The 19,986-nt window shown below is 40.8% G+C and overlaps 1 protein-coding gene across 1 annotated transcript in view; it reads right to left on the bottom strand.

Moving 5' to 3' along the window:
• Window positions 1-9,627, bottom strand: part of LOC311248446 (serine palmitoyltransferase 2-like) — a gene marked incomplete at its 5' end in the record, with an annotated part of 14,993 nt that extends 5,366 nt beyond the window's left edge. The window contains 2 exons of the mRNA XM_084339322.1: window positions 8,215-8,344; window positions 9,492-9,627. Of these exons, the coding sequence (XP_084195448.1) occupies window positions 8,215-8,344; window positions 9,492-9,627 (266 nt within the window). The remainder of the gene's footprint in view (window positions 1-8,214; window positions 8,345-9,491) is intronic.
• Between the last annotated feature and the right edge of the window lie 10,359 nt (window positions 9,628-19,986).

The raw sequence follows: 19,986 nt of genomic DNA on the forward strand, positions 1-19,986 counted from the left end.
TACAGACCTCTACTTATAGATTATACTACAGACCTCTACTTATAGATTATACTACAGAAACTCTCCTTATAGATTATACTACAGACCTCTACTTATAGATTATACTACAGAAACTCTCCTTATAGATTATACTACAGACCTCTACTTATAGATTATACTACAGAAACTCTCCTTATAGATTATACTACAGACCTCTCCTTATAGATTATACGACAGACCTCTACTTATAGATTATACTACAGACCTCTACTTATAGATTATACGACAGACCTCTACTTATAGATTATACTACAGACCTCTACTTATAGATTATACTACAGACCTCTACTTATAGATTATACTACAGACCTCTACTTATAGATTATACTACAGAAACTCTACTTATAGATTATACTACAGAAACTCTCCTTATAGATTATACTACAGACCTCTACTTATAGATTATACTACAGAAACTCTCCTTATAGATTATACTACAGACCTCTACTTATAGATTATACTACAGACCTCTACTTATAGATTATACTACAGAACCTCTACTTATAGATTATACTACAGACCTCTACTTATAGATTATACTACAGACCTCTACTTATAGATTATACTACAGACCTCTACTTATAGATTATACTACAGACCTCTACTTATAGATTATACTACAGACCTCTACTTATAGATTATACTACAGACCTCTACTTATAGATTATACTACAGACCTCTACTTATAGATTATACTACAGAAACTCTACTTATAGATTATACTACAGAAACTCTCCTTATAGATTATACTACAGACCTCTACTTATAGATTATACTACAGAAACTCTCCTTATAGATTATACTACAGACCTCTACTTATAGATTATACTACAGACCTCTACTTATAGATTATACGACAGACCTCTACTTATAGATTATACTACAGAAACTCTCCTTATAGATTATACTACAGAACCTCTCCTTATAGATTATACTACAGAACCTCTACTTATAGATTATACTACAGAACCTCTCCTTATAGATTATACTACAGAAACTCTCCTTATAGATTATACTACAGACCTCTCCTTATAGATTATACTACAGAACCTCTCCTTATAGATTATACTACAGAACCTCTCCTTATAGATTATACTACAGACCTCTACTTATAGATTATACTACAGAACCTCTACTTATAGATTATACTACAGAACCTCTCCTTATAGATTATACTACAGAAACTCTCCTTATAGATTATACTACAGAAACTCTCCTTATAGATTATACTACAGAACCTCTCCTTATAGATTATACTACAGACCTCTACTTATAGATTATACGACAGACCTCTATTTATAGATTATACTACAGAACCTCTCCTTATAGATTATACTACAGAACCTCTCCTTATAGATTATACTACAGAACCTCTACTTATAGATTATACTACAGACCTCTACTTATAGATTATACTACAGACCTCTACTTATAGATTACACTACAGACCTCTACTTATAGATTATACTACAGAACCTCTACTTATAGATTATACTACAGAAACTCTCCTTATAGATTATACTACAGAAACTCTCCTTATAGATTATACTACAGACCTCTACTTATAGATTATACTACAGACCTCTACTTATAGATTATACTACAGACCTCTACTTATAGATTATACTACAGAACCTCTCCTTATAGATTATACTACAGAACCTCTCCTTATAGATTATACTACAGAACCTCTCCTTATAGATTATACTACAGACCTCTATTTATAGATTATACTACAGACCTCTACTTATAGATTATACTACAGAACCTCTCCTTATAGATTATACGACAGACCTCTACTTATAGATTATACTACAGAAACTCTCCTTATAGATTATACTACAGAACCTCTCCTTATAGATTATACTACAGAACCTCTCCTTATAGATTATACTACAGACCTCTACTTATAGATTATACTACAGAAACTCTCCTTATAGATTATACGACAGACCTCTCCTTATAGATTATACTACAGACCTCTACTTATAGATTATACTACAGAACCTCTCCTTATAGATTATACGACAGACCTCTACTTATAGATTATACTACAGAAACTCTCCTTATAGATTATACGACAGACCTCTCCTTATAGATTATACTACAGACCTCTACTTATAGATTATACTACAGAAACTCTCCTTATAGATTATACGACAGACCTCTACTTATAGATTATACGACAGACCTCTACTTATAGATTATACTACAGACCTCTACTTATAGATTATACTACAGAAACTCTCCTTATAGATTATACTACAGACCTCTACTTATAGATTATACTACAGACCTCTACTTATAGATTATACTACAGAAACTCTCCTTATAGATTATACGACAGACCTCTACTTATAGATTATACTACAGACCTCTATTTATAGATTATACTACAGAAACTCTCCTTATAGATTATACTACAGACCTCTACTTATAGATTATACTACAGAAACTCTCCTTATAGATTATACTACAGACCTCTATTTATAGATTATACTACAGACCTCTATTTATAGATTATACTACAGACCTCTACTTATAGATTATACTACAGAACCTCTCCTTATAGATTATACTACAGAAACTCTCCTTATAGATTATACTACAGAACCTCTCCTTATAGATTATACTACAGACCTCTATTTATAGATTATACTACAGAAACTCTCCTTATAGATTATACGACAGACCTCTACTTATAGATTATACTACAGACCTCTATTTATAGATTATACTACAGAAACTCTCCTTATAGATTATACTACAGACCTCTACTTATAGATTATACTACAGAAACTCTCCTTATAGATTATACTACAGACCTCTATTTATAGATTATACTACAGACCTCTATTTATAGATTATACTACAGACCTCTACTTATAGATTATACTACAGAACCTCTCCTTATAGATTATACTACAGAAACTCTCCTTATAGATTATACTACAGACCTCTATTTATAGATTATACTACAGACCTCTCCTTATAGATTATACTACAGACCTCTACTTATAGATTATACTACAGACCTCTACTTATAGATTATACTACAGACCTCTACTTATAGATTATACTACAGAAACTCTCCTTATAGATTATACTACAGACCTCTACTTATAGATTATACTACAGAAACTCTCCTTATAGATTATACTACAGACCTCTATTTATAGATTATACTACAGAAACTCTCCTTATAGATTATACTACAGACCTCTCCTTATAGATTATACGACAGACCTCTACTTATAGATTATACTACAGACCTCTACTTATAGATTATACGACAGACCTCTACTTATAGATTATACTACAGACCTCTACTTATAGATTATACTACAGACCTCTACTTATAGATTATACTACAGACCTCTACTTATAGATTATACTACAGAAACTCTACTTATAGATTATACTACAGAAACTCTCCTTATAGATTATACTACAGACCTCTACTTATAGATTATACTACAGAAACTCTCCTTATAGATTATACTACAGACCTCTACTTATAGATTATACTACAGACCTCTACTTATAGATTATACTACAGACCTCTACTTATAGATTATACGACAGACCTCTACTTATAGATTATACTACAGACCTCTACTTATAGATTATACTACAGAAACTCTCCTTATAGATTATACTACAGAACCTCTCCTTATAGATTATACTACAGAAACTCTCCTTATAGATTATACTACAGACCTCTACTTATAGATTATACGACAGACCTCTACTTATAGATTATACTACAGACCTCTACTTATAGATTATACTACAGAAACTCTCCTTATAGATTATACTACAGAACCTCTCCTTATAGATTATACTACAGAAACTCTCCTTATAGATTATACTACAGAACCTCTCCTTATAGATTATACTACAGAAACTCTCCTTATAGATTATACTACAGACCTCTATTTATAGATTATACTACAGACCTCTATTTATAGATTATACTACAGACCTCTACTTATAGATTATACGACAGACCTCTACTTATAGATTACACTACAGACCTCTACTTATAGATTATACTACAGACCTCTACTTATAGATTATACTACAGAAACTCTCCTTATAGATTACACTACAGACCTCTACTTATAGATTATACTACAGACCTCTACTTATAGATTATACTACAGACCTCTACTTATAGATTATACGACAGACCTCTCCTTATAGATTATACTACAGAACCTCTCCTTATAGATTATACTACAGACCTCTACTTATAGATTATACTACAGAACCTCTACTTATAGATTATACTACAGACCTCTCCTTATAGATTATACTACAGAACCTCTCCTTATAGATTATACTACAGAAACTCTCCTTATAGATTATACTACAGAAACTCTCCTTATAGATTATACTACAGAACCTCTCCTTATAGATTATACTACAGACCTCTACTTATAGATTATACGACAGACCTCTATTTATAGATTATACTACAGAACCTCTCCTTATAGATTATACTACAGAACCTCTCCTTATAGATTATACTACAGAACCTCTACTTATAGATTATACTACAGACCTCTACTTATAGATTATACTACAGACCTCTACTTATAGATTACACTACAGACCTCTATTTATAGATTATACTACAGAACCTCTACTTATAGATTATACTACAGAAACTCTCCTTATAGATTATACTACAGAAACTCTCCTTATAGATTATACTACAGACCTCTACTTATAGATTATACTACAGACCTCTACTTATAGATTATACTACAGACCTCTACTTATAGATTATACTACAGAACCTCTCCTTATAGATTATACTACAGAACCTCTCCTTATAGATTATACTACAGAACCTCTCCTTATAGATTATACTACAGACCTCTATTTATAGATTATACTACAGACCTCTACTTATAGATTATACTACAGAACCTCTCCTTATAGATTATACGACAGACCTCTACTTATAGATTATACTACAGAAACTCTCCTTATAGATTATACTACAGAACCTCTCCTTATAGATTATACTACAGAACCTCTCCTTATAGATTATACTACAGACCTCTACTTATAGATTATACTACAGAAACTCTCCTTATAGATTATACGACAGACCTCTCCTTATAGATTATACTACAGACCTCTACTTATAGATTATACTACAGAACCTCTCCTTATAGATTATACGACAGACCTCTACTTATAGATTATACTACAGAAACTCTCCTTATAGATTATACGACAGACCTCTCCTTATAGATTATACTACAGACCTCTACTTATAGATTATACTACAGAAACTCTCCTTATAGATTATACGACAGACCTCTACTTATAGATTATACGACAGACCTCTACTTATAGATTATACTACAGACCTCTACTTATAGATTATACTACAGAAACTCTCCTTATAGATTATACTACAGACCTCTACTTATAGATTATACTACAGACCTCTACTTATAGATTATACTACAGAAACTCTCCTTATAGATTATACGACAGACCTCTACTTATAGATTATACTACAGACCTCTATTTATAGATTATACTACAGAAACTCTCCTTATAGATTATACTACAGACCTCTACTTATAGATTATACTACAGAAACTCTCCTTATAGATTATACTACAGACCTCTATTTATAGATTATACTACAGACCTCTATTTATAGATTATACTACAGACCTCTACTTATAGATTATACTACAGAACCTCTCCTTATAGATTATACTACAGAAACTCTCCTTATAGATTATACTACAGACCTCTATTTATAGATTATACTACAGACCTCTACTTATAGATTATACTACAGACCTCTACTTATAGATTATACTACAGACCTCTACTTATAGATTATACTACAGAAACTCTCCTTATAGATTATACTACAGACCTCTACTTATAGATTATACTACAGAAACTCTCCTTATAGATTATACTACAGACCTCTACTTATAGATTATACTACAGACCTCTACTTATAGATTATACTACAGAAACTCTCCTTATAGATTATACTACAGAAACTCTCCTTATAGATTATACTACAGACCTCTACTTATAGATTATACTACAGAAACTCTCCTTATAGATTATACTACAGAAACTCTCCTTATAGATTATACTACAGACCTCTACTTATAGATTATACTACAGAACCTCTCCTTATAGATTATACTACAGAACCTCTCCTTATAGATTACACTACTCAGCTTGGTTTGGCTCGGGGGGGGGAAAGGTACCAAAGTTGTAAACAATGAAAATGAGCCTTAACACATGTCCGGCCATTCACGTATATATACGTTTTTAACTATTTTTTTCTTTTATTCAATTTTAATATCCTATTCAATGTCACAGAGCTGTATTTTGGCTGGAAAAGGCATATTAAGACTCGGAAAGTGCAGTACCGGCCATATCCTGGTATTGGCGCTGTCTCGAGAATGCAGTTTCCCCTGTTGCACACTTGGTGTCACCTTTTTTACGCTTCCGGCTGACTTTTTTGTTAGTGTGAAGGGAGGGCTTCACCCGATAGCCTGGAATACTTTTTGCGACGCCGAATTCATTATGCAGTAAAGGAATAAAGCATCGGCCAATGGACATATCGATCTACCAGATGGCGATCAAGTAACTGGAAAATAATTTTTGGAATCCAACCGGCCACAGGTAAGAGCAATTTGACGTCAATTTCAGTCTGATCGTGCCTTGTTCTCATAGCCATCCACCCGGTCAGCTTATGATGTTGCAATAACGAATGCCGTTATTGGTAATCAATAATCAGAAACGACTCCCCCCCCTTTCATGCATTCATAGTGGAACATAATACCGATCAAATGCATTTGGATTTTTAACTGTGTCGTGTGTAGGGACGAAACGCCAATCGAGTCAACGTTATTAGCTTAGCGCCTTATAACTAGCCTTGCAGGAATGATCCAAGATCATTCCGATATAACGCTCATATTCATCACGGTATAAAACGGGAACGTATTGATGAAAAAATTATTTCTTTATGGCATATTGAACGGAAGGTTCATACTGTCAATTGACAATGACATTGGATACATAGCTATAATATAAAATATAGATTTAGCTCTACAAACAACGTGATGCACAGTGAAGGTTTGTTATGGGAACGCTGGCCTTCCTAGAATGGGGCCCATCTAATGGCTGGCCGTGAATGTGTTAAGATGTGCTATAGATCACATCCAGCCTCTAGATGTCGCCCTAGAGCACCAGCATGTCATTTATCCAATCAGGTGCGTTCAACATTAATTTATCAATACTTTCTTTGGGGGGGAATGCCAACGTAACAAACGAAGGTCCGAACGTTTGGGCTCAGCCCCACACTGTTCCCCTGATTAGTAGCACAAGTCCACTCTGTTATCTTTGCTTCCCATCGAGCAACAGTGATGGGGGGGGGGGGGGCTGGGGGTTTATGCTGCGTTCCGGACAACTCAAAACTGATTTCCCAGTTGAAAATCCCAACTTCCGACCTCCAAGCTCTCTCCAGGTGCACATAAACCAGATAAACATGGCTAGCCGTGACGACATAACTCATAGCTCCTTTTATTTAATTTTGTCCATGTATTTGAATCAAACCATAAACAAGGTGGCCTGTTGGGATTGTTAGATCCTAATGTGAAAAACTGTGATTTTATATGTCTCTGCACTAATATGTGTGCTAATTTTATGTCCTTTTTCTGTTGTGAAGCACTTTGAGCTGCAGTTTCTGTATGAAAGGTGCTATACAAATAAAGTTTATTATTATTATTATTATTATTATTATTATTATTATTATTATTATTATTATTATTATTATTATTATTATTATTATTATTATTATTATTATTATTATTATTATTATTATTATTATTATTACTTGATGTATTGTTGTTAATGTGATACTGTTGGTCTTGTTCATCAGGGACCATGTTGATGTGTTGTTGTTTGTTAATGTGATACTGTGGCTCTATGTTTCTGTGTATCTCATGCTGTTTCCCTGTTTCCCCCGTGGTCTCATGTTCCTTTTGTTTCTTTGTTTTTCTCTGTTTTCCCGCCTAATGTCAGCGACTTCGGGTTCTTGAGAAGCGCTTTACAAATAAAATGAATTATTATTATTATTATTATTAACTGGCAGGAGGAGGAAGCAGCACTCACGTAGTCGAGCATGTCTCTGGTGTGGGAGGCGGAGATGCAGAAGCGCGCTCGCGACTCGATGATGGGCGTCGCGGGGAAGCCGACCACTACCACCCCGATGTTCCTCTTCAGCATCTCTCTGCCGAACGCCCTGGAGGGGGCGGAGCAAGAGCAGGAGGGGCGGAGCAGGAGGAGAGGGGCGGAGCAGGAGGAGGGGGGGTGGAGGAGAGGAGGAGGAGGGGGGGATGAGGAGGAGGAGGGGTGGAAACACAACAGGTAAGACATCCGTACGTCAAATAGTTCAGCTCGATCTCGCTTAAAACATGTAAATAAAGAGCTGTGTTTGTATCAGGGTGGGTGTCTTAGTCTAGTGGTGAGAGCTGTGTTTGTATCAGGGTGGGTGTCTTAGTCTAGTGGTGAGAGCTGTGTTTGTATCAGGGTGGGTGTCTTAGTCTAGTGGTGAGAGCTGTGTTTGTATCAGGGTGGGTGTCTTAGTCTAGTGGTGAGAGCTATGTTTGTATCAGGGTGGGTGGGTGTCTTAGTTTAGTGGTGAGAGCTGTGTTTGTATCAGGGTGGGTCTCTTAGTCTAGTGGTGAGAGCTGTGTTTGTATCAGGGTGGGTGTCTTAGTCTAGTGGTGAGAGCTGTGTTTGTATCAGGGTGGGTGTCTTAGTCTAGTGGTGAGAGCTGTGTTTGTATCAGGGTGGGTGTCTTAGTCTAGTGGTGAGAGCTGTGTTTGTATCAGGGTGGGTGTCTTGGTCTAGTGGCGAGAGCTGTGTTTGTATCAGGGTGGGTGTCTTAGTCTAGTGGTGAGAGCTGTGTTTGTATCAGGGTGGGTGTCTTGGTCTAGTGGCGAGAGCTGTGTTTGTATCAGGGTGGGTGTCTTGGTCTAGTGGTGAGAGCTGTGTTTGTATCAGGGTGGGTGTCTTGGTCTAGTGGCGAGAGCTGTGTTTGTATCAGGGTGGGTGTCTTGGTCTAGTGGTGAGAGCTGTGTTTGTATCAGGGTGGGTGGGTGTCTTAGTCTAGTGGTGAGAGCTGTGTTTGTATCAGGGTGGGTGGGTGTCTTAGTCTAGTGGTGAGATCATTGTTGGTTCGACTCCCAGTTGCGCCGTTTGGTTTTGGACTTTCGCAGACACAAAATGTACAGTTATATATAAATTATGGCTATAATATAACATACATTATGTACCCTTTTTCTTCTTCTCGTGGTCGATTAGTACTTTATTTACGTTTTTTCTGAGACCGTGTTAAATAGTTGTACAGTTAATAAATTAGGCGGGAACAGAAGGAGGGGGCTCACGCTATCTTGGCCGGCATGTAGAGCATCATGGGCACGACGGGAGACTCGTGGTTGCCGTAGATGATGAAGCCGAGTTCCAGCAGCCGCGCCCGGAAATATGCCGTGTTTTTTGCCAGCTGACGCACCCGGTCAGGCCCTGAGGGAGACGGGTCAAAGCAGAGGACATTTGATACATTAACCACAGAAAGACATCAAAACTCTACAGCTAGGCTATTAACTAGAACCAAGAGGAGAGACCACATCAGTCCAGTGTTAGCTACTCTGCAGCTAGGCTACTAACTAGAACCAAGAGGAGAGACCACATCAGCCCAGTGTTAGCTACTCTGCAGCTAGGCTACTAACTAGAACCAAGAGGAGAGACCACATCAGTCCAGTGTTAGCTACTCTGCAGCTAGGCTACTAACTAGAACCAAGAGGAGAGACCACATCAGCCCAGTGTTAGCTACTCTGCAGCTAGGCTACTAACTAGAACCAAGAGGAGAGACCACATCAGTCCAGTGTTAGCTACTCTGCAGCTAGGCTATTAACTAGAACCAAGAGGAGAGACCACATCAGCCCAGTGTTAGCTACTCTGCAGCTAGGCTACTAACTAGAACCTAGATGAGAGACCACATCAGTCCAGTGTTAGCTACTCTGCAGCTAGGCTACTAACTAGAACCAAGAGGGAGACCACATCAGTCCAGTGTTAGCTACTCTGCAGCTAGGCTATTAACTAGAACCAAGAGGAGAGACCACATCAGTCCAGTGTTAGCTACTCTGCAGCTAGGCTATTAACTACAACCAAGAGGAGAGAGCACATCAGTCCAGTGTTAGCTACTCTGCAGCTAGGCTACTAACTAGAACCAAGAGGAGAGACCACATCAGTCCAGTGTTAGCTACTCTGCAGCTAGGCTACTAACTAGAACCAAGAGGAGAGACCACATCAGTCCAGTGTTAGCTACTCTGCAGCTAGGCTACTAACTAGAACCAAGAGGAGAGACCACATCAGTCCAGTGTTAGCTACTCTGCAGCTAGGCTATTAACTAGAACCAAGAGGAGAGACCACATCAGCCCAGTGTTAGCTACTCTGCAGCTAGGCTATTAACTAGAACCAAGAGGATACACCACATCAGTCCAGTGTTAGCTACTCTGCAGCTAGGCTACTAACTAGAACCAAGAGGAGAGACCACATTAGTCCAGTGTTAGCTACTCAGGCATCCGGTAACATTTAAACTAGCTGTGACAGAGGGTTAACTATAACTAACTAGCTGTGGCAGAGGGTTAACTATAACTAACTAGCTGTGGTAGAACGTTAACTATAACTAACTAGCTATAGCAGAGGGTTAACTATAACTAACTAGCTGTGGTAGAGGGTTAACTATAACTAACTAGCTGTGGTAGAACGTTAACTATAACTAACTAGCTATAGCAGAGGGTTAACTATAACTAACTAGCTGTGACAGAGGGTTAACTATAACTAACTAGCTGTGACAGAGGGTTAACTATAACTAACTAGCTGTGACAGAGGGTTAACTATAACTAACTAGCTGTGACAGAGGGTTAACTATAACTAACTAGCTGTGACAGAGGGTTAACTATAACCAACTAGCTGTGACAGAGGGTTAACTATAACTAACTAGCTGTGACAGAGGGTTAACTATAACTAACTAGCTGTGACAGAGGGTTAACTATAACCAACTAGCTGTGACCGAGGGTTAACTATAACTAACTAGCTGTGACAGAGGGTTAACTATAACCAACTAGCTGTGACAGAGGGTTAACTATAACCAACTAGCTGTGACAGAGGGTTAACTATAATTAACTAGCTATATCAGAGGGTTAACTATAACCAACTAGCTGTGACAGAGGGTTAACTATAACCAACTAGCTGTGACAGAGGGTTAACTATAACCAACTAGCTGTGACAGAGGGTTAACTATAACTAACTAGCTATATCAGAGGGTTAACTATAACCAACTAGCTGTGACAGAGGGTTAACTATAACCAACTAGCTGTGACAGAGGGTTAACTATAACTAACTAGCTGTGACAGAGGGTTAACTATAACCAACTAGCTGTGGTAGAGGGTTAACTATAACTAACTAGCTGTGGTAGAGGGTTAACTATAACCAACTAGCTGTGACCGAGGCTCGCTTGCATTTCTGCACGCCTTGCTTCTCACTTGTCAAACATTCCGTGCGTGCTAAGGACCTCGCGGCCGAGGCATTTCCTCTTCCTGCAACACGCGCACTGATATTTTGGCGTATAGCATGGATTCTAGATCAGATTACGTAGACCCGATCTGAACACTGAGCATCGGGGGGAGGGGGGGGGGGGGGGGGGGTGGGGGGGGGGGGGGAATTAGCTGACACAGGACCTGCTGTTAGTAATATCCCTGACACTCGGGAGAACAGAACACGTCTTCATTAAGACGAGGAGGGGCGATGATGCCAGTGTTTGAAGTGAGTTTAAAACACAAGCATACAGACTCATATACCCACACTAGGGTCGGGTATACAGAGGCCTGTGTTAAGGTATATACCGTATATATGGATTTGATTTTATCAACCAGCTAGTCTCCCTGGGGTCAAAAAAAAAAAAAAAAAAAAATACAAAAACAATTATTATTGCAAAACAAAATGATTAAAAGTCAGTACTCAACACACAATGCATAATGAAACTAACAATTAATATCGCTAAAATGACATGCAAGCACAGAACCAGAAAACAAAACAAAATACTTTACAGTGTTAAATACAATTTAAGATTATTTTTAAAAGTGAATCTACTGTAAATGCAGCAGAGGTTTTGAGGCCGGTTATTCCAAAGAGTTAATGATCTAAAAATAAAATATCTCCGTAAAGCGTTGGTTTTTGGACCTGGTAAGTCAAGCTGCCCACTACTGGAACCTCTAGTGTAATGCTCGTGCACAGTATTACTAAAAACAATCTGTTTATGTATAAAACAGGAGTTTTACTGCTCATGACCAACTTGAACAGCACAAGTGTATTAAAAGACAATCTATTTTCAACGTTAAGCCAAGAGAGGCGGGCATGCATACGGCTCACATTAGTCCATACAGTCATCAGTGTTGTGTTCTTTATGTTTATCTAAGAAGTGGATCAAGATCTTGGGATAGAAATTGGGTTTTAAAAATATGAATGACAATTTCATGCTGCAATTTGCACTGGAAAGATTCAATTACACATCAGCTATACCATCAAACAAAAATATCACAATATCATAATTTTGATTTTTTTACCACATTGCTCTGAGTTTTAGACCCTCACTCACTCACTCACTCACTCACTCACTCACTCACTCACTCACTCACTCACTCACTCACTCACTCACTCACTCACTCACTCACTCACTCACTCACTCACTCACGTGTCATATACATGTATTCACACTAACACACACACACACACACTGCATTCCAGCAACATGCACACATTACAGATTACAGGAAGATATACTTTCCATACACCCCCCCCCCCCCACACACACACACACACACACACACACAAATACACATCCATGCTCGCACACAGACACCTTCTCTCTTTCTTTCTAGTGAGCATGGATGTGTGTAAGTGTATGACACGTATGTGAGTGAGTGAGTGAGTGAGTGAGTGAGTGAGTGAGTGAGTGAGTGAGTGAGTGAGTGAGTGAGTGAGTGAGTGAGTGAAGTATCGGTGAGAAAAAAACTTAATCACTAGAAAGAAAGATGGAATCCAGGTGAATCAACGATGAGAAACTAGTTTACACACAATGACAGACGAGTGTGAGTGTGTCTGTGTGTGTGTGTGTGTGTGTGTGTGTGTGTGTGTGTGTGTGTGTGTGTGTGTGTGTGTGTGTGTGTGTGAGTGTGTGTGAGTGTGTGTCTGTCTGTCTGTCTGTGTGTGTGTGTGTGTGTGAGAGTGTGTGTGTGAGAGTGTGTGTGTGTCTGTGAGTGTGTGTGTGTGTGTGTGTGTGTGTGTGAGTGTCCTTGGTGATGAGTGCTGGTGAAAGTTGTCTTGACATGCAGTGTAACAGGAGCAGGCCTCTCCTCCTCCTGCCTGCTTGTGCAAATTGGCCCGAAAGAGAGAGCAGTGAGGCTCCACAAGTCACGACCCGGTCAACCCTTCACACACACACACACACACACACACACACATGCACACGCAAGCACACGCACACGCTTGGCACAAATGAGTGGAAGCGGATACGGACCCAGCTAGCCTAGCTGTCTGTCGGTTGAGTTTTAAGCTAGGCTAGTGGTCCCTATCTGCTTCCATTCATTTCATACCTTCAGTTCAACTCCAAAGACCCGGAGGTTTTACCCTCATTTACAGCGTATAGAACAAGACACAGTTTATCAGCAATTGCATACATATAGGCACAATGAATAAGAATAAACTAGGGGTGTAACGATGCATCTAATGTGTTAGAATCGATGCATCGATTTGAATATGTTAGAATAGATTATAATCGAAATATATTTTTTTTAATTATTTTTATGTTTTTTTTTGTGTATTGTTTTTATTGGCCTATAGTTCATTCATGCTGAGTGAATCAGTTCCCCCTGCAGCCACATTTGTGTATTCAAAATATTTTGGGGGAATTAACGGATAGAAAATGTATCAAAAATGTATCGACTCGAATCGTGGTCAAATGAAGAGATTTCACGATGCATTGAATCGTTGCCTGAATAATCGTAATCGAATCGAATCGTTGTGAGGTCGCATCGTTACACAACCCTAGAATAAACAATACAAAAATCAGCTAAAAAAATAAATGTCAAAGTCTCCCTTTATTAAAAGACCATCAGTCTTTTTGACATGTGGGTTCCGAGTCATTCTTCTTAAAGGACCACCAGTCTTTTTGACATGTGTTTTCCGAGTCATTCTTTGTTCATAATCTCCGCTGAAACATTTGGAAGTTATTTCCCGCTGCGTCACCGTGACGACCGGCCTCCGCTGCGTCTGGACATGTGTCAAAACAGGAACTGAAGAAAGTCGCCACATTTGCCTGAAGTGGAACATGAATGTAGCTCAGATGTTAGCCGTGGCCTCCTAGTCAGACGTGTCGGTGACTCTCACGGGTTCGCGTGCCGTTTATTATGTCCATGTGGTGAATCGGCAGAAATCGGCGGTGAAAGATTATGTAAAAAGACAGGCGCCTTGATTTTTTACATGGAGGTACAGATCGACTTGTAACCCACATGTCAGGGGAGAACTGGCATGTTCCTTTTGAAGGAACACACCGACATCATGGGAAATGCGGTTACCGTCTTCTCCCAGAGTCAGACGAGAAGATGGAGACCAGTTTCCTCTCAGTGCGCTCAGCGGAAAGCTGTCCGGCTGCGAGCTAAAACACCTGGAGCGCCCTCCGACTGACTCTGAAGCTGAAGGTGCTTCCAACACCTGGAACGCCCTCCGACTGACTCTGAAGCTGAAGGTTCTTCCAACACCTGGAAGGTCCTCCGACTGACTCTGAGGCTGAAGGTTCTTCCAACACCTGGAACGCCCTCCGACTGACTCTGGAGCTGAAGGTTCTTCCAACACCTGGAGCGCCCTCCGACTGACTCTGAAGCTGAAGGTTCTTCCAACACCTGGAGCGTCCTCCGACTGACTCTGAAGCTGAAGGTTCTTCCAACACCTGGAGCGTCCTCCGACTGACTCTGAAGCTGAAGGTTCTTCCAACACCTGGAACGTCCTCCGACTGACTCTGAAGGTTCTTCCAACACCTGGAACGCCCTCCGACTGACTCTGAAGCTGAAGGTTCTTCCAACACCTGGAACGTCCTCCGACTGACTCTGAAGCTGAAGGTTCTTCCAACACCTGGAACGCCCTCCGACTGACTCTGCAGCTGAAGGTTCTTCCAACACCTGGAACACCCTCCGACTGACTCTGCAGCTGAAGGTTCTTCCAACACCTGGAACGCCCTCCGACTGACTCTGAAGCTGAAGGTTCTTCCAACACCTGGAGCGCCCTCCGACTGACTCTGAAGCTGAAGGTTCTTCCAACACCTGGAACGCCCTCCGACTGACTCTGAAGCTGAAGGTTCTTCCAACACCTGGAACGTCCTCCGACTGACTCTGAAGCTGAAGGTTCTTCCAACACCTGGAACGCCCTCCGACTGACTCTGCAGCTGAAGGTTCTTCCAACACCTGGAACGCCCTCCGACTGACTCTGCAGCTGAAGGTTCTTCCAACACCTGGAACGCCCTCCGACTGACTCTGAAGCTGAAGGTTCTTCCAACACCTGGAACGTCCTCCGACTGACTCTGAGGCTGAAGGTTCTTCCAACACCTGGAACGCCCTCCGACCGACTCTGAGGCTGAAGGTTCTTCCAACACCTGGAACGCCCTCCGACTGACTCTGCAGCTGAAGGTTCTTCCAACACCTGGAACGCCCTCCGACTGACTCTGAAGCTGAAGGTTCTTCCAACACCTGGAACGCCCCCCAAATATAAAAAGACTGGTGGTCTTTTAATAAAGGGAGACTTTGACATTTAGAATGTTAGTTCCTCATCTGTCTTCACTGGATTCTTGTCACGTTGTGTGAAAAAAAAAGTTTTCACATTTGCCCTTTCAGGTTCTGTGGCCAACAGTCTGGCTCTGACGAGACACCTTTCAGTGAAAGAAGGGTCTGGGCGAGTTTCTCTGCAAGTGTCGTGATTGGAGCAGCATGTATGGAAAGAGCGACCTCTCATTTATTTACTTGCATTTATATAGCGCTTTTTTTTTTTTTTGTATCCACTTTTTCTCCCATTTTTCTATATTTTCTCCCATCCCAATTTCATATCATCCAATTCAACCCTCCCCTGTCACGAACGCTGTTTCTTGCCTCCCACAAGCCGGCTGCAATGTGGACTAAGTCATACATAGCACAAGTCCCCTCCGGTACTTGAGGTAACAGCAGTCGCATCTTTTCACCTGCGCAGCTCGATCTCTCAGTGGCGAGGAGTAACGCGTGGGAGGCTCACGCTGCCCCCGACACTTCCTGATTCTACTGCACAGGCGCACCAACCGACCTGTAGGAGTCGCTGTCCACAACGCCCGATCCCCACCCATCAGTTACCCACCCCCTAATACGGCCAATGTGTATTAGTACGGACGACCAGCTAAACTGAAAGCAAATGTGGAGCGCTGGGCTCGAACAGGCAAGCCCAGCGTCTCCAGATTTCGTGGCGAGCGCCTTGCCCACTACGCCCATACGCCCACGCATTTATATAGCGCTTATATACACTCAAAGCGCTTTACAATGTAGGGTGGAAATGGCCTCCTTCACCACCACTGGCTACGCAGGCTCAATGGCTACCATACACTGGCACCCGGCACACATGGTAAATGGTAAATGGCTGCTTTTTTATACAGCGCTTTTATCCAAAGTGCTTTACAATTTGTTACTCACATTTTACCCATTCACTCACACATTCACACACCGACGGCGTAGGCGACCGTGCAAGGTGCCAACCTGCTCATCGGGAGCAATTAGGGGTTAAGTGTCTTGCTCAAGGACACATCGACACGCTGCCCAGGAGGAGCAGGAATCGAACCGGGAACCTCCGGATTGCCAGACGACTGCTCTACCTCCTGAGCCACACATCACACTACACAATGGCTGAACGGCTCAGGAGACAGGGATTGACGTCAGCCAATTAAGGGGAAGGGATGATTAGGTGGCCTTGATGTCAGAGACCTGATTGGGAATTTGGCCAGGAACGTCGGGGGAACCCTTTGCGATAGGCGTCCTGGGTTCTTTAACGACCAAATTCAGTCATGTCCCACCCTCCACTCGGTCAGTCGACAGTTTGAGTGGCGCCTTGTTCAAAGACTCCTGTACTTTACAATGGCGATATTCTGCAGTGAACAACATTTATTCCACTCAAAGAATAATGAGTCAACTCTACTTATAGATATAGTTATACTATATAGTGAGTCTACTACTTAGTTGATCATCATACTACAAGCTGTAGCCATGTCAGTGTCATATTCACCATAGCTAGGTGGCTAGTCGAACCTCAGCTGGACCCTATTGTAGTGGTGACTAAATAAATCTCCAAATGAAAATAAGCTAAACTAGCTAGCAGTTGTGACACCTTCTTGGGAAATGTAGTCCATTCGTAAAAAAGATTATTTAAAAACAATAATCCTAATTTCAGCCTTAAAGGAACATGCCAACTTTTTAGGAAATTAGCTTATTAGACACCGACCCTGGGGTTAGACGAGCAGATACATACCCTGTTCTTCTCTGTGCGTGCATTAGGCTTAAGGTGCTCCCATAGTCGAGCGGACTGTACACGGACTGGACTCTGCGGAGGTCCACTGGACTCTTTGAGCTTTCATAGTCGAGCGGACCTCCGCGGACCAATTTCCGATGTCTCGCGGACCAGTTTACACAATTTTCCCCACGCTGTTCAACTTCTATCATGTCGTCGTCGTCATCCGATGTCAAAATAAAGAGTATGTTATCTCCGTTTTCCAATATTTCGATAATGAAACGGGCAGTTTTACACACTTCATTTAGAAAAGCCATTCAAACATCTCAAGCCCTACTCTCTCTTGGCACGGAGCGAGTGGTCAGAGTAAAATGCAGATCGGCGTCACATTAAATGCAGTTCGATGTCAATCAAAACGCCAAGCAGCGTTTTGTGTGACCCCACCAAGTGGGCACCGCGGACGTCCGCGCGTCAGAAAATAGGAGCTTCGCACTTGGACTCTGCTTTGGGTCTGCTTTGAGTACCCTTTGGGTCAGCTTTGAGCCCGCGGGAGTCTGCTCCGTGTACGGTCCACTCGACTATGGGAAGGGCTTTAGGGAACAGCCGCACTGTTAGCCTAGCTTAGCGCCATTCACTGGAAGTAGGTGTGCCAGTGTAGCCTAGTTCCCAACTGTCACGAAATACACTCAAAGTACAACTCCAAAACTTTCCTGTAAACATGTTGTGACCTGTGTATTTACCACGTGGAGAAATACAAACAAATAATTAGACATTTTCGTTTTCTAAGCAGATATTATACTCTCAAAAAAAAAATGCCGAACCACTGCTGCCTGGGCGCAGTGATTTCATCACCTCAAAAGCCCTGTTTTTCAAAAAGTAACAGGGCTTTTGAGGTGACGAAATCGCTGCGAAAAGGTCTAATAATTATTTGTATTTCTCCACGTGGTAAATACGCAGGTCACAACATGTTTACAGGAAAGTTCCCTAAGCCTAATGCATGCACAGAGAAGAAAAGGGTATGTATCTGCTTGTCTAACTCCAGGGTAGAAGGCAAACAAGCGAATTTGCCCAAAAGTTGGCGTGTTCCTTTAAATGAAGCGCTTATATTTATTTACAACATTAAGTTATTTAGTTTGTTTATTTATTAGTTAGTAATAGTTACTCTCCAAAGTATTCTCTCAGGCACAATGTTACATTGAAAGTAGTTTGAGTCGCAGCCTAGCTTGCAAGTAGACACATGGGGAACTGGTAATAATAATGCCATAGCAGTTCTAGCAGAAAAAAAGTAAAAGTAAAAACTAAAAAGTCAAAGTATTCCTTTAAGAGCTTGTGTGAACACACAGAGAGGTAAACTAGTATTCCTTTAAGAGCATACAGTGAATATAACGTAACCAAACACCTAACACACCGTAATCCCCTTGTCACACACACGCAGATACACACATACACGCACACACACACACACACACACACACACACACACATACGCACACACATACATGTACACATACACACACACACACACACACTTTTCCTTTTCTCAGCGTCTGCAGCTGCTTAGCAATAATACGGGAAAGACCAGCTGACAGCTCAGCGCTCAATGACAGACAGCTCACTCTTTCCACTGTGTGTCTGTTGAGAGAGAGAGAGAGAGAGAGAGAGAGAGAGAGAGAGAGAGAGAGAGAGAGAGAGAGAGAGAGAGAGAGAGAGGGACAGAGAGAGAGAGAGATAGAGAGACAGACAGAGAGAGACAGAGATAGAAACAGAGAGAGAGAAACAGAGAGAGACAGAGAGAGATACAGACAGACAGGGAGACAGACAGAGAGAGAGAGACAGAGAGAGAGAGAGATAGATAGAAACAGAGAGAGAGAAACAGAGAGACAGACAGAGAGACAGACAGAGAGAGATAAATAGAGAGATAGAAACAGAGAGAGAGAAACAGAGAGACAGACAGAGAGAGATAAATAGAGATAGAAACAGAGAGAGAGAAACAGAGAGACAGAGAGAGAGACAGACAGACAGAGAGAGAGAGACAGAGAGAAATAGAGATAGAAACAGAGAGAAATAGAGATAGAAACAGAGAGACATATATAGAGACAGAGAGATAGAGAGAGTACTCACATACAGTATATAGAGAGACAGAGAGTGTGAGTAAGAAAGAGAGAGAGAGATGAGCATGCATTTGTTCGTGTGTATGTGCACATGTGTGCATGGACACATGCACATTCAGTATATACAGTACAGCATGTGTTGTGTGTGTGCATGCGCATGTGCATGTATATATACAGCATGCGTGTGTGTGTGTGTGTG

This window comes from Notolepis coatsorum (genome assembly GCF_963971535.1).
Source record: "Notolepis coatsorum genome assembly, contig: SCAFFOLD_1810, whole genome shotgun sequence".
Lineage (NCBI taxonomy): Eukaryota > Metazoa > Chordata > Actinopteri > Aulopiformes > Paralepididae > Notolepis > Notolepis coatsorum.